Source organism: Schistocerca serialis, chromosome 3 (genome assembly GCF_023864345.2).
Source record: "Schistocerca serialis cubense isolate TAMUIC-IGC-003099 chromosome 3, iqSchSeri2.2, whole genome shotgun sequence".
NCBI classification, from domain to species: domain Eukaryota; kingdom Metazoa; phylum Arthropoda; class Insecta; order Orthoptera; family Acrididae; genus Schistocerca; species Schistocerca serialis.
This window is the reverse complement of record NC_064640.1, coordinates 799,434,951-799,451,847: the sequence shown is the minus strand read 5'-3', so window position 1 is coordinate 799,451,847 and position 16,897 is coordinate 799,434,951. Positions and strand designations below refer to the sequence as shown.

Sequence of the window (16,897 nt, the reverse complement as noted above, 5' to 3'; positions counted from 1 at the left end):
CGGTGTGGTGTGCAAAGTCCAGTCATAGAATAATCAGTGTGATATGCCTTGATGGCTCGGTGACTACTGAACAGTACGTAAAGGATTTGGAAGATGATTTCATCCCCACTACCCAAAGTGACCCTGATTTCGACAAGATGTGGTTCATGCAAGACAGAGCTTGACCCCAACAAAGCAGGAGATTATTTGATGTCCTGGAGGAGCACTTTGGGGACTGCATTCTGGCTCTGGGGTATCCAGAGGCCACTGGCATGGGCCTCAATTGGTTGCTAAATTGTCCGGGTGACAACACATGCAACTCTTTTTTTTGTGGGGCTATATTAAAGACAAGGTATACAGCACTAATCCCAAAACCATTGCTGAGCTGCAAATAGCCATTCAGGAAGTCATCGACAGCATCGATGTTCTGACACTTCAGTGAGTCATGCAGAATTTTGCTGTTTGTCTGCGCCACATCATTGCCAATGATGGCAGGCATATCGAACATGTCATAACCTAAATCTGAATATCTATAGTGATGTTTACATGTTGAATAAAGTGTGTGCATGCTGTAGTTTGTAACTAATTTGTTTTTTTTCCCATATAGTTCAATAATTGTCACCCTGTAAGAAGTGTATAAGAATGGTAGAATGGTAAAAGAATGGACTCACAAAATTACAGACCAATTTCCTTAACGTCAGTTTGCTGCAGAATTTTTGTACATATTCTCAGTTCGAATACAATAAATTTCCTGGAGATGGAAAAGCTAGTATCCACGAATTACTCATGCCACACAAAAGCATTTGACATTGTGCCCCACTGCAGACTGTTAGTGAAGGTACAAGTATGCAGAGTAGGTTCCCTGGTATGTGAATGGCTCAAAGACTCCTTAAGTAACATAATAGAACCCAGTACATTGTCCTCATTGGTGAGTGTTCATCACAGACAAGCTATTGTCAGGAGTGCCTCAGGGAAGTGTGATATGACAACTGTTATTTTCTGTATACGTAACTATTCTGGTAGACAGAGTGAACAGCAGTCTGTGGCTATTTGCTGATGATGCTGTGGCGTATAGGAAGGTTTCTGTGTTGAGTGACTGTAAGAGGATACAGGCTGAGTTAGATAAAATTTCTAGTTGGTGTGATGAATGACAACTAGCTCAAAAAAAAGGGGGGGGGGAGGGGGGTAATGTTGAAAAATGATACGAAATGGAATGAGCATGTAACCATTGTAGTATGGAACGCAAATGGTCGACTTTGGTTCATTGGGAGAATTTTGGGAAAGTGTGGTTCACCTGTAATGAAGACCACCTGTAGGACACTATTGTGACTCATTCTTGAGTACTTCTTGAGTGTTCGCACCAGATTAGATTGAGGGAAGATATTGAAGTAGTGAAGGCTGTTACCTATACTGTTTTGCTTCTAATCTTTGTTTCTTAATGTACTGAAATCTCAATATCCTGTATTCCAAGTTGATATTTCATCCACAGACATCTAAAAGCAGTAAAAGTTTCTTGTATGAGGGGATATAGATAAAAACTGCTTCCAGTGTTAGTGGAGTGTATGATAGTATAAAAACTATGGAATGCTAGAACTTTTGTGCCAAGAGTATGTTATCAAAGCATGTGCTTCCTTGAGCATGCACAAAATGTATTAATGCATATAATATTCTGTTTGCTCATGTTAACTGCTTCTGTTTAACAGTGTCCAACATGTGTTTCTAGTAATAATAATAATAATAATAATAATAATAATATAAACATGAACTTCCTGAAAGACATCCTTACCTCACTGGAATTTCATTTTTGAAATTTTACTAGATGGTGGCAAATAATATCTACACTACAGTTCTTGTGTCCTTTCTTTCCAACATTTATGGGACTTACTTTATTGTTCCTCAAAGGAATTTTAAATATTCTCATACCTTCACTTAATCTGCCAGAAACTTGTATTTTCAACAGTATCATCATCTCACTCATTACATATTTACAAATACTTTCTTATATATACTTACAAGTATTTTTGTCACACTTCATAGAATGTTCATCATTTGGAAGAGCAAGATGCTCAACATTTATTTAAAATTTTTGTGAATTGTGAAACATAGGCTTTGCACGATCTCTGTGAACTGCAAGCTTGCATACATCATTTTCTGTATGAGCCAAATTTCTGTTTACATTTTGAATTTGAAGCCTTGCAAAATAATAAAATGACTTAAAAACGGAAATTTCACTAATTAGAGGCAATGTAAAAAAATGATATGTACCCTGAAAATATGTAAGTATGGTCAACAAGCATAAGGAAACTTCATGCTTCGGTGTTACCTTATTGAATGGTAATGATGCAGAGAACAAGATGCATATCATTGCTGTTGTTACTGTTGTTTTTGTTGTTCAGGACTCTTGTATGTGGCTTGAACGAGATATGAACAGTGAAATAACGTGCTGTAGGGCCATCTTGGATATCTGAAACAGTGAGAGTGCTCCAGGGGCCACTGCATTCACCAAGTAAACTTTGGTCTTATTGTTTTAGAAGATGGAATGTGTGATCTGAGATGCAATCCTCTAATGGATCACTGACTGCTCAATCGAATGAATATAATCACCTCAAATGAATTCACAGACTTGACCTCTTACCAATTGCAAAAGGACCCATTGAGCATCATATTTCTGCCCAAATCACAGACCACCTTGATAATGGTACACAGTTAAGAGATGACAACTGAGATTGTACAAGTTCCGTGATGCCCACCACACACACAAACACACACACACACACACACACACACACACACACACACACAATAGTGTGTAAGATTGCTGTGTAATAATAGACTTGTTGGGCCACATTACGTGTTTCCATTCATTGGTGGTCCAGGTCCCAGGTTTCATTCTTATACTGATCTGCCATACTGCGTTCTCATCAGTCACTTTTGTTGCATGATATTGTTATTAGAGATAACAAACCTGTTTAGTGTCCCTGTTATTAGAGATAACAAACCCTTTTAGTGTCCTCCTTTGTATATCAATAAAGTTAACCCTTTTTAACTATTATTTTTAATAAATTATCTCCACATGTAGTTATGATGCTGTGTGCTTTGTCTCCAGATAATAGCCGCATGTGTCAACTAAGCAGATACCAAAAATTTGCACTAACATTAACTGACAAAGGCAGAAAGATCTGTTACACATTTGTGACAGTCTTGGGCTGCCTTTTACAACAAGTCTATAAGGTCCGAAATGAAGGTAGAGCAATAAAACACCACTGTAAGCATAAAGCTGGAAACAAAATGGCAATGTCAGCACTTTGGAAGTAGCACTTTGGATCATTTTTTTTTCTTCAGCATTGATGTCATTTTGTTCAATCCCTGTACTGGCTGAACAGACAGCCCATGTTTGTCATAAATGTGTAATGGCACTTCCTGTCTTTGTTAGTTACCAAAATAAATCCAGAATAATAGTTGGAAAATCAGATAATCATTTGCCCTTAGGTATAAAATTTTCCAAGCCATAGACAATGTTAAACACAAAACAATTTCTCTTGTAATTCTCTTTTGACTATCAGAACAGTGTATGTTCTCTGTTTGGTCCCCGTGTGTTCCACACCCATCAGTTGTGTGCTCAGTTTATTTGTTTATCATTTTAGGTACCGGTACTGAATTTTTCTGCGTTATTTATTTTTTTTGTTCAAGTAGTTTCTCTCCTTAGCCTCCTAAACATTTTACAATTTGTTATTTGTATCCACTATTAATACCTAGTTATGCAAGCAGATGACCTGCTCACTATTAGTAGTAGTACCTTGTGATAAAATATATCTGTTATGCAACATGTGCAATCACAGAGGGGACTGTAAAGACACTGGATTCCTGTTTGTGACAAACAATTTTAAAGCTCTCATCTGGCCCTCCAGATTTAGGCTTTCAAACTTTTTACTTTCTTCTTGTGGGCATCAATCTTTGGACTGGTTTAATACAGCCCATAGATTTCTTCTCCTGTGCCAACCTCGTCATCTCAGAGTAACACTGGCACCAGATATCCTCAGTTGTTTGTTGGATGTATTCCAATCTCTGTCTTCTCATGAAGTTTTTGCCCTGTACAGCTGCCTCTGCTGTCATGAAAGTTATTCCCTGATGTCTTAAAACATGTCCTATCATCCTGCCCCTTTTTCTTGTCAATATTTTCCACATGTTTCTTTCCTCACTGGTTGTGTACCTTATCAGTCCTCCTAAGATTGTCTTCTTTCCCAGTGTTCTCATGGTACATGATTCACTTCCGCACAGTGTTGTGCTCCAAACATATTTCCTCAGAAATTTCTTCTTCAAATGAAGGCCAATGATTGATACCAGTAGGATTCTTTTCACCAGAAATGCCTTCTTTGCCTGCACGAGTCTGTTTTTTATGTCCTCCTTACTTTGTTCATTTGTTACTTTGCTTTCAAGGTAGCAGAATTCCGATGCTTTGTCTACCTCATAGTCTCCAATTTTGATGGTAAGTTTCTCACTAATCTCATTTCTGCTACAACTTATTACTTTAGTCTTCCTTCAGTTTATTCTCAGTCCGTATTCTGTGCTCATTAGTCTGTCCATTCCTTACAGTATGCCCAGTAATTCTTCCTTGCTTTTACTGAGCATGAAAGTGTCAACAGTGAATTTTATCATTGACATCCTCTCACCCTGAATTTTAATGCCAGTATTGAATCTTTTTTCCATTATTGTTTCTTCGATGTAGAGATTGAACAGTAATGGAGAAAGACAGCATAGCTATCCGCACCCTTCTTAATGTAAGAACTTCATTCTTCATTTTTCATTCGGATGATTCCTACTTGGCTCTTATGCATGTTGCATATTACCTGTTTTCGCTACAGTGTATATCTGTTTTTTCTAAGAATTTCGAACGGCTTGCACCATTTTACATTGTCAAATGATTTTTCTAGGCCAAAAAATCCTTTAAACATGTCTTTTATTTTTATTAAATCTTGCTTCCATTATCAAATGCAGAGTGAGATCTGTCTCTCTGGTATCTTTACCTTTCCTAAAGCCAAACTGATTGTCATCTAACATATCCTCAGTTTTCTTTTCCATTCTTTGATGTGTAATTTTTCTTGTTAGCAACATGTATGTCTGAGTTGTTAAGCTGATTGTGCTGTAGTTCTGTCACTTATCTGCCCTTGCTATATTTCGGATGGTATGGCTTATATTTTTCTGAAAGTCTGATGGTACATCCCCAGACTTGTAGATTCTACAGACCAACTTGAATATTCATTTGGTTACTATTACTGCCATGAAATTCCACAATAATTTTATATATGACTTCCAAAGCTCTGTTAAACTCAGATTCTAATGTTGTATTTCATATCTCTTCTTCTGTCACATCATCAGACAGTTCCTCATCACCATAGAGACCTTGAATGTAATTTTTTTCACTCATTCGTCGCTCCTCTGTATTTAATGGTGGAATTCTTCTTGCCTTCAGTAGTGGTCCTAAATTACTTTGAGGCCAGTATGGTTTCTTAAATAATACTACAGCCAGCAGTACTGTAATGCCCTTAAAAGATGTGTCACAATTAATTGACACATTGACTACCTATGTTTTCTTAAAAATTTTTCATTAACGACAGTCAAGGTATTCAACCTTCACACAAAATGGTGAGTGTCAAATTGGATCAAAAACGTAGAGATATCTGCTTACTTAGCCTTTCTAACTCGAATTCTTCTTTAAATTTGGAAATCTACTCACATTTACTTCAGAAACAGATGCATACATCAGTATATTCAAGCTCTCTTTAAAATCAATTAAAGCGTTAATAGCATAAGTACAGTCGTCTGCACTTTTCATGTGCTTATTCATGACACAGAATCATGTTCATTTCCTTTCATTGTAGATAGAAAACTTTTGATATAATATGTCAGAGATTCATTATTTATGCACTTACATTCCAGTCATGCCACTTATTATATGCTACACTAACAGACACAAATTATTTGTGTGTTGTTTGATGCTTTTAACTCTAATACATTACCCTAGATTAGATTGTAATTTTATGCGAGTGACACCATTCAGCATGGGTTGTGAATTCTCTGCTTTGACATTTGCTTTTCATTTTATAGATATCCTCAAGAAATACTGTTTTCTTTTTTAAATTTTGTGTGTTTTATATGTAGTGTAGTCATTTTGTAAAATTTTCAGAATGTTCACTTATTTTTATTAAACATAGGCTGCATGCAATAACAAACAAATGAACAAGGCCTGATTTGTACTATTGGACTCCATCACACACTACTCTTTGTTTTATTCATACTTATTATTTTTTTGTACTTGTTTCATATCTATACAGTTCTGAAACTGGCTTTAAAAAGATATATTAATTTTCCTTTATAATTAAACATTTTTGAGCATTAACAAAATCCGAAGAAGTAATGTCTGCTGCATTATTTTATTAAGATGGTTAAGTTATAAATGAAAAATGTACTAACACAGCACACTTTTAGAAATATGTAGTGTAGTAATGTCAGTACTTTCTGTACAGCTTACTGAAACATGTTACACAGGGCAGATACAACTTTCATTTTAAGCTGCCAGGTTGTTCTTGAGGTTTTAGGAAACTACAACGTACCCAATGTTTAGTATAACTTCCAATAAGTCTGACAGTGTTTGTTTTCATTTTACTGACTAATTAATGTATGCAAAGAGAACAAATACATACAGTTGAGCTACTGGCTTTTTGAGTAGATCAGTCTTTAAATATTGTTTGCTCATGTTTAGTCTCTGAGAACTGTTTGTTGGCAGCTTTTCTACTTTATACCAGTTGTTGCTGCAAGTTTTAAAACGAAAGTCCTATGACGTGATTCACACTAGTTTCCTGGTGTCAGTGAAAAATTTTACGATTCTCCAAAAGAGATGCAGTAGGATAAGATTATTATCAGCATTTTTTGATCATATGGATATGTTTCCAGTAGGACAGTAGGATATGTTGTTCATAATCTATGTAAGCTGTGATATTTATTTCAAAATATCTCCTCAAATTATTTTAGCAAGTTATTGTTTAACACAACTGTTGCCAAGGGTTTTTAACTTTTTAGTGAATGTTATTTTTGTCCCACTTTCATTATTTGAAATGTTAAGCAATTACTTTTTTCATCTTTCCTATAATTATAAATGCCATTTGTAAGATTAATTCTTATTCAAATTGTGGTTTTATACATGAAATAATGCTTTTTTTACTGTCATATTTTTCATTTTTATGTTTCTGTATCTTTTTAACATCAATTATTTAACTCATAGATTTTGTAGAATGTGTATCAAAACAGTCTCTATTGAACTATATCTAGAATTAGGTTAGCTTTCAACTGTTGATACTAGGATAGTGTATTTTTTATTTTTTATGATTATAATATGTGGAATTTATGAGGACTTTATGCTCTTTTGTCCTTTGTACTTTCCACTCATTTCTACTTAGATTAATCTCTCAGTGTACACTTAAGTCCTTAACATGTTCAGTGCCCTGCCCTGCCAGGCATGGTAGCTCAGGGTACAGCAGGTGGCCGACGTCATGCCTAGGGTGTTCTGAATATGTAGTCTGTGTTCTGTGTACTGTATGAGTCAGATTTGCCTCAGTCCATGCCTGGGACTCTCCAGTTGTTGGTTGCGGTTTAGTCATTGGTTTATCATTCTACCATTATGTGGTGAAACTTGGGCAGGCAAGTGCATTTTCTTTCAATGTATTGCTCCGTATCTACGAAATAATTATTTCAAGTGTAATTACACACATATTTAATTTTTATAGACTTGTCTCAAACCAGGCGTGAATGTAAGAGGAAATTGTTTCCTGTCAAAGGTAAATTTGTAATAAGTGTAAATTAAAATGTGTTTTGAGACATGTTGATAAGAATAAAATTGTGTGTAATTGTGCTTGAAATAATTTGTAGATAAAGAATGATAAAATGAAAACAAATGCACTTATGTGCACAAGTTTCACCACAGAATGATAGGAAGATATACCAACAGCTAAATCACAACCAACATTAACTGCAGAGTGCCTGGGCATGGACTGAGACAAATTCGACCTGCACGGTAAACGAAACACAAACTAGATGGCACCCTAGATGTGATATTGGCCACCAGCCATTCCCTGAACTACCACACCTGGCGTGGCGGGGGCACCAAATCTGTTGATGAACATTTTTAACTGCATATGAGGATGTAAAGGGAACATGGAGCCGCAGTGACAGGGAGATAATTATATGTGATACTGCTATGGAGTTTCCTATGATGAAGTCCGTGCCTAAAAAGGGCTTGATTAACTTGCTGTGTCAGAGCTGGATAAAATCCCAAGTTTTCATGACTGCCTGTCTCGTGATTTTCAAGGGCGAAGTCTGACTGTAGTGAAACTCTCAAGGCTCCCATGGCCTCTGAGTGTAACAGTGGGAGTCTCGCCAGCTTCATGACAGAGAGACTTAGCCCCTAAAATGATAATGGAGGTAGCCATAAGAAGCTTTAGATTTTTATCTATATAGGTGACACGGGTTAATTAGATGTGTCATATAAAACCTATATGTATGTCAAAGCTGCATGAGATGACTTGAGAGGAAACAAGGTAAATCTTACATTTTCTGCAGTACTACTGGGTGTAAAGAAAATGGATTTACAGAAACTTAAAGAAAGAAAAGTAATTTAAATTTGGATTGGCAAAAAAAAAAACAGGATTCTCATCAAAGTGATAATTTATGTTGGACAATAGAGAGACCAAAAATCACATCGGAAACCAAAAGCTGTCAATAGCAAAATGTTGTTTAAGAATTGGGAGGCAGGGGATGATGAGAAGACATAGAGGATATGAAGAATTGTGCAGTATGTATGGCTAAAGACAGTGCATTGTGTACTTGCAAAATATAACTGAGAAATCATTGAGCAACAAAGATTAGCAACAAATGTGTGTTTGTATGCTGTTTCAAACTTAACTGTAACATAAATGTTGCTATAACTGCAAGTTCATACTCAGTTTTGATGTGGTGATCCACTGACAAGTTGGTGCTTTACACTGAATGTAGGGATTAAACAGAAATAATGCCTGTTATTTATATTTATGAGATCTGTTCAAAAAATCTTGGAACTCTGTCCACAAAATTTTTCTACGCTTACCTTTTACTTATTGTGCATCGTCTTTTTCGAAATATTCTTCTCCACAATAGATACACAGCTCCCAATGCTGTTTCCACTTCCGGAAGCAGTCTTGGTATACCTCTTGCTGGATCATGTGAAGTGCTGTCTGTGAATTTTCTTTTATCTCATCTATTGTTGCAAATCTTCATCCTTTCATCAGGATTTTCAACTTTGGAAATAAAAAAAAGACTGCAGGGGCCAGGTCTGGAGAGTACAGAGGATGAGGCAGCACAATGATTTTGTTTACTGTGCAATAGTCATGCACCAACAGGGATGAATCTGCGTGTGTGTTGTTATGATGCAAGAGCCATGAATTGTCTCACCACATTTCAGGCTATCTCCTTCTCACATTTTCTCGCAGGCATCGCAACACATCCCAATAGTACCATCGATTAACAGTTTGTCACTGTGGCATTAATTAATGATCAACTAATTCTTCAAAGTCAAAGAAAACTATCAGCATGGCTTTGGCATTTGACCTGACCTGATGAGCTTTTTTTTTTTAGAACCTTTTCCAACCCATTATGAAGATCGAACCTTGGTCCCAACATCATAACTGTAGACCCATGTCTCATTATCAGTTATGACTCTCTGAAGGAACATCTCATTCTCATTTGTGCAATCTGAAAAATCTTCACAGGTTGTGTGTCGAAGGTCTTTCTGGTCTTGACTCGTGAGCCATGGGATGCATTCCATGCATGCTGTTTCAAGATTTCATGATACGATCCAACTGAAATGTTACATTCTTCTGCAATTTCTCAGTCAGTCAGTCTTCGATTGGCAAGCACAATTTCGTTGATGTTCCTGACATGAGCATCATTGGTAGACGTTCAAGAGCGTCCTGAACGAGGGTCATCTTTAACTTCTGTCTGACCATTTTTAAACCATGTGAACCATTTTTAACACTTATTACAGCTTTACCACTGATCGCTGTAGACTTCCTGTATCCTTTGGTGTGTCTCTGTAAAGGTTTTCTTGAGTTTCACATGAAATTGAATGCAGACATGTTGCTCCCCTAACTCTGCCATCTTGAAATTCGCAAACTGTGTCACACAATCTTCTACTCACTATAGCACTGAACGATATCTAACAGGCGTACAACAGTGAAACTTCTGGCAGTTACACATTAAATGTGTGTGGGCAGGGATACCAACTGCATTTTGCTCCAACACACCATTGGTGCAAAATTACGAATGTTCTCGAACTTTTTGAACAGACCTCACACATTGTGAAAATTTGTAAGCACTGTTGCAGCTTTAGACATATAGATTCTCTTGAATGTTTAACAGTAAAGGTAAAGTAGCGATTGTTTGATTTTGTCTGTTTCAGCTTCAACCAAATAGTGCAGCTGGCTCTGGTGCTCTAGAACATGATGTCTGCTGTCTATATCGACCTATTCCAATGGCAAGTATATTCTGAACTGCAATTTATAACTTTTTCTTAATGGCACAGATACAATGTTTATGCATTTCACGTGGAATATTAACTGTGCAAACAATTTAAACCAAGTGACTGGGATGTTATTGCTGTAAATGTATTATAACAATTAAATGTCATAATATTAGTATACCATGTGATCATTAATAAAAAATGAAGGTGTAGGATGGAATATGTGTACTATGTACATAATGTGTCTGCAATGATGCTACAACAGGGAGAAAGAAGTGCACATTTATTGAAGCAAATAATGGAATCAGTTTAGGCGTAACTTAAAGTAAAGCACTGATATTGAGCTAATGCGGCCACCATTTGTGATTCAAGAGATATCTCACTTGAAGTCATATTTCTGCTCAGCTAGAGTAATTACACAATTTCCTGTTGGGTCTAACATCTCAACACAGAATTCTGACAGCCAGTCTTACCTATCAGTGTGAAGCATTCACTCTGCAGCAGAATGGCCACTCTTGTGAAACTAAAATTTATGTGTACGGGTAATTTTCTGTATTTTAGTAAGTTTTTGTGGCCTAAAATGTAGTAGTTAACATAAAATGTCATGTGTGAAAGTCAGTTTGACCAGTTGCGTGTCATCAAGGGTCAGGACTGAGGACATTCAAAGACAGATTCAAAGACTTGGTCGCTTGCAACGTCACGCACTTTTGGTTGACTTGATGATTGGCTGTTCGCAGAACGAGCAATCAAAATATACATTTGGTACCAAGAATAACTATAGTTACTAGGAGAAAACTACGCCTAGTGGGTATGGAATTCCTGTTGAAATGTACTGATGGAGATTGCCTCATGAAACAAAAGTAAATAGCAAGCATATTCTGCATTTACAAAACTAGTTTGTTTTGAATTTTTTGAATACATATTGGCACTGTCTTTGTTTTACTACTGCAGAACTATCAGATAATCTTGTGTTTACCTTTCAAAGAAGATGCATCTTGCCGACTGAATTTTTGTATGCATATGGCATTATACTTTGAAACAAATTTTGTAAACCATTAGTCACTTCTGCACCCTGTTCAGAACTATTTTAAGACTAGCAGCTACAAAGCGCGCACGCAGTGAGAAGAAAAATGAAGGGAATGGTGCAGTGGTGTGACTAGGAGGAGGAATAAACTGAGAGAAATAAGAGAAAAGTAAAGACTTGACAAAGGTAAATTGAGGGAAGGAAAACTGTATATTGTAATGAGTAAATAATACTAAAGGAAAGTCGTGCATTATCTCCAACTACTCTCTCTTCTCCCTCCCAAATGGATTTCAGCCCTTTTATGGATTCTCTAAACACCAGTTTGATTGTTTCTTGCCTTTCTGCTGCTTCACATATGCCTTATGGAAGTTGAAAGTGTAATACTGTGTTTCCATACCAGTCATTAGAGATTCTCCACCTATGCTAGTGCTCAATGACACAGGAAAAAGTTTTCTAGGATCTTGTTAAAGAAATTGCATTGGTAATTGCCTATACTGATGTAGGGAAGCGACAGAAAACATACATCTGGATTGCCACAGGGGTGAACTCACTGGGATGCTGTAATGTTTGTAATGTTGATGCTACTCTATCCTGCACAAGCTTATTCATCTCTGAGTAACTACTGCAACATACATTCTTCTGAATCTGCTTCCTGTATTCATCTTTTAGTTTCCCTCTATGTTTTTTAACCCCACACTTCCCTCCAGGACTAAATTGGTGATCCCTCGATGCCTCAGAATGTGTCCTACCAACTGATCCCTTCTTCTAGTCAGGTTGTGCTACAAATTTCTCTTCTCCTCAATTCTATTCAGTACCTCATTAGTTACATGCTCTAGCCATCTAATCTTGAGCATTCTTCTGTAGCACCACATTTCAAAAGCTTCTATGCTCTTCTTGTCTGAACTGTTTATTGTCCATGTTTCACTTCATACATGGCTACAATCAATACAAACATGACCTCCCCCCCCTCCCCCCGCCACCAACCTCCAATAGGCTCGCATTCGGGAGGACGATGGTTCAATCCCGCGTCCGGCCATCCTGATTTAGGTTTTCCGTGATTTCCCTAAATCACTCCAGGCAAATGCCGGGATGGTTCCTCTGAAAGGGCACGGCCGACTTCCTTCCCCATCCTTCCCTAATCCGATGAGACCGATGACCTCGCTGTCTGGTCTCCTTCCCCAAAAACAACCCAACTCCAATAGGCTATAAGTAAAAGACAAGTTCATAGAAAACAATTATTTTACTACCAAAAGTTTTGTATACTTATGGTTACTTTTCATCAAATCACCTAAAAGATTGAGACATTTATCATACCTGTGGACAAGCTTTGCAATACCCTCTTCAAAAAATGTACCCGCCAATGATGTCAAATGAGCATTGATGTTGTTTTGAAGATCTTCGTTAGTTTTAAAGTGCTGCCCTCCTAGCCACATTTTCAGTTCAGGGAAAAGGTGAAGGTCGCTCGGTGCCAGGTCAGGACTGTACAACGGATGATCAAAAATGTCTCTTTGAAATTGTTCAAGGAGCTGTTGGGTTGTGCCAGCAGTGTGTGGACAAGTGTTGTAATGGATCAACACAATTCCTGAAGTCAGCATTCCTCTAAACAGCACACCTTTTTGGTCCCAAAACATGGTAGCCATAACCTTTCTGTTGTTGAATGTTTGTTTGAATTTTTTTGGTTTGTTTGGTGAATTTGGATGCATCCATTGTTGTGATTGTCATTTTGTTTCCGGTGTGTCATATTGCATCCAAGTTTCATCTCTAATAACAATTGATTTCAAAAATTTCTCTCCTTCATCATGATAACAGTCAAAGAAATTCAAAGCTGGCACCATTTGGTGACTTTTGTGGGAGTCCGACAACATTTTTGGAACCCAACGAGCGCAAACATTTTTGTAGCCTAAATTTTCAGTAACGATAGTGTTGTGACAGTGCCACTACATTTAACAGTGCCGCCACGTCAGTACGCGCAAATGGCGATAGAGGCGCTCCGCAACTCGGCTGAGCGCGGGAGCGCCACCTAGCTATGAACGGCGCCGGCCGCATGTCACGGCACAGCAGTCGAATCACCGATACGGAATTGGTAGCATGTAACCAGCTATTGTTTCTACGTTTGTATATCCACGCAATTTGTTAGTGATTTAAAGTTATAACACTTTTTGGCGACGAGGTCGGATATTTTTGTTCCTGCGTTGTGGATTTGTGTGTTCGTGTCGGGGCAGACATGGAACAGCTTATGCAAGTGCTCATTGAACAACAAACACAGCTGACAGCTGCTATTCAGGCGTTGTCGACGTCGCTTACTCATCGTCTGTCTTCCTCTTCTCCGCCTCTGTTCCCTCCTTATGACGAGGCCGCTGAAGACTGGGAGGATTATGAAAAGCGTTTGCGGCAACACTTCTTGGCTTTCAGCGTTGTCGACGCTCCTATGTGTAAGTCGTTATTTCTATCTTGGATTTCCCCACGGATCTATCAGCTGCTATCTCAGTTAGCCCCGCTGCGGGAACCTGCCTCTCTGTCCTTCGAAGAATTGTGTGACTTATTGTCTAACTATTACCGAAAAAACACCCACGTTGTTGCCGCCCGCGTGGCGTTCTACCGGTGTTGTAAACAGCCCCATCAATCTTACCGGGCTTGGGCGGCGGAACTACACGGTCTGAGTAGGAAATGTCAGTTTGTCACGGACACTCATCATGAGTCTTATGCTGATTCAGTGGTTAGGGATGCTATTCTACGGCTTGCTCCTGATAAAAAAGTTTGGCAACGTGCCTTACAACTGTCAAACTCGTCGTTGTCGGAAGTTCTAAGTATCGCTCAATCTTTTGAAGTGTCTCACGCTGCTGGTGCGCAAATAGGCGCGTGGTGTGATGTAGGCGCTATACAGACCACTTTCGACACGGACAATTTGCCTGTTTCCCAGGGGACCGACGATGTGGCGGCGGTTCACTCGCGTCAACAACGTCGCGTTGGGCCGCCACTCTCGCAGCAAAAACAGCAACCACAGAAGCAGGTTCCTTCCGCACTTCCTTCGTGTCCACGTTGTTTCGTACAGCATGACAGGGCCGCGTGTCCAAAACGTTGGGCCACGTGTAATTCATGTAGGGAAAAAGGCCACATTGCTTCTGTGTGTCAGTCCCCTAAAGTTCCTGTTGACGAGGACGAGGCATCGGACATGGATGTTAACTGTGTGCTTTCTCAAACAAATAAGTTGTTTGTTACTGTTCGTGTTCTGGATAAAGACATTCGCATGCAAGTGGACACTGGCTCTGCAGTAACTCTCATTAATTCTCGTATGTATTTGGAGTTGGGCTCCCCTCCCTTGTCTCCGGTTACGCGAAATCTGAGAACTTATAATAAACAGAAAATTCCTATCGTTGGCCAGTTTGATGCTTCCACTGCCTACAAGTCTGTTGTTAGGCCCCTCACGTTTTATGTGGTGGATCATGCAGGCACTGAAAACCTGTTTGGTTATGATGCTTTCCAGTTGTTCGGGTTCTCCATTGATGATGATGTGCACCTCATATCTGAGGATATTCCGTATCAACAGCTGGATGGATTGTGTTCTGAATTCTCGTCCGTGTTCTCTGCTGGTCTGGGTCATGCCAAGGATTTTGAAGCCCACATTACTCTTAAACCTACAGCTCGCCCTAAGTTTTTCCGGGCACGCCCTATTCTGGTGGCGTTGCATGGACCTGTCAAGGCTGAGATAGACAGGTTAACAGCTTCAGAAATTCTCCTTCCTGTTACCTCCAGCGAATGGGCATCGCCAATCGTGGTGGTTTCTAAACCAAACGGGAGTCTGCGATTGTGTGGTGATTTTAAAGCCACTGTCAATGCTCAGAGCCTCATTGACACGTATCCTCTTCCCCGTCCTGAGGAGTTATTTACCAAGCTCGCTGGGGGCCAGTTCTTTTCCAAACTTGACTTATCAGAGGCGTACCATCAGTTGCCGTTGGATGCGTCTTCCAAGGAATTTCTCATCATCAACACTCCTTGTGGGTTGTATCAGTACCAGCGGTTACTGTTTGGCGTCACTAGCACGCCGGCCATTTTTCAGCGGTTTTTGGAACAGCTCACGGCTTCCGTTCCCGGCTGCATAAACTATCTGGATGACATTGTTGTCACGGGGGCCTCCACTGAGGAGCACCTTCGCAATTTGCGTTCACTGTTTTGGGTTCTGCATTCGGCTGGGTTGAAGTACAATCTGGACAAGTCACAGATCTTCCAACCCTCCATTGTGTATCTTGGTTTCCACTTGTCCCGTGAGGGTATACGTCCTGTACGTCAGCATGTTGCGGCCATTACCGCTCTACCCCGGCCGTCTACGGTAAAAGAACTTCAGGCGTTTCTAGGCAAGATTGCTTATTATCACAAATTCATTCCATCTGCGGCGGCGGTAGCTCATCCTCTGCATCAGCTGTTACGCAAAAACATTCCTTTCTGTTGGTCCGACGAGTGTGAGCAGGCTTTTGTCCGCCTGAAGGCTCATTTGCAGTCGGCGTCTTGTCTTGCCACATTCCGTCCGGGTCAGCACTTGGTTCTGGCGACTGACGCGTCCCAGTATGGCCTAGGGGCTGTTCTCACCCATCGGTATGTGGATGGGTCGGAACAACCCATCGCCTATGCTTCCAAGACCCTCAACGATGTGCAACGGCGTTATTCTCAAATCGAAAAGGAGGCGCTCGCTATCATTTATGCTCTAAAGAAGTTCAGCATTTTTTTGTATGGTTCTAAGTTTCACCTCATCACCGACCACAAGCCACTGGTCTCTCTGTTCAGCCCATCGGCGTCGCTTCTGGATAAGGCAGCTCACCGCCTGCAACGTTGGGCCTTATACTTGTCTCGTTTTCACTATGAGATTCACTATCGCCCCACGACCCAGCACGCCAATGCTGACGCGTTGTCGCGTTTGCCGATGGGCCCCGACCCGGTTTTCAATCGAGATGAACTACTCTGTTTCCACATTCATGAGGCAGAAGGTCGTGCAGTCGAGGGTTTTCTGCTTACAGGTTCGCAGGTCACGTCGGCTACTGCGCGGGACCCAGTCCTGCATCAGGTGATCGGTTTTATTCAACGGGGTTGGCCGGACAGGACGAAGGGCCGGGCATCGGATCCCCTTCACAACTACCATGCCTTGCGCCTTCGTCTGTCTGTTCGTGATGGTGTTGTTCTTCTGGCCACGGATGGCGCGTCTCCATGGGTCGTGGTGCCAGCCTCTCTTCGCAAAGATGTTCTCAAACTGTTGCATGAAGGCCATTGGGGGATTTCTCGGACTAAGTCCCTGGCCCGCAGGCACGTTTATTGGCCCGGTATTGATTCGGACATCACCCACATGGTCGCTGCGTGTG

The 16,897-nt window shown here is 39.9% G+C and overlaps 1 protein-coding gene across 1 annotated transcript in view; it reads left to right on the top strand.

The window, feature by feature from the left end:
- The window catches only part of LOC126470640 (HEAT repeat-containing protein 5B), a 504,894-nt gene that overhangs the window by 403,738 nt on the left and 84,259 nt on the right, over positions 1 to 16,897 (top strand). Inside the window, exon 19 of the mRNA XM_050098620.1 lies at positions 10,466 to 10,540. Within this exon, the coding sequence (XP_049954577.1) occupies positions 10,466 to 10,540 (75 nt within the window). The remainder of the gene's footprint in view (positions 1 to 10,465; positions 10,541 to 16,897) is intronic.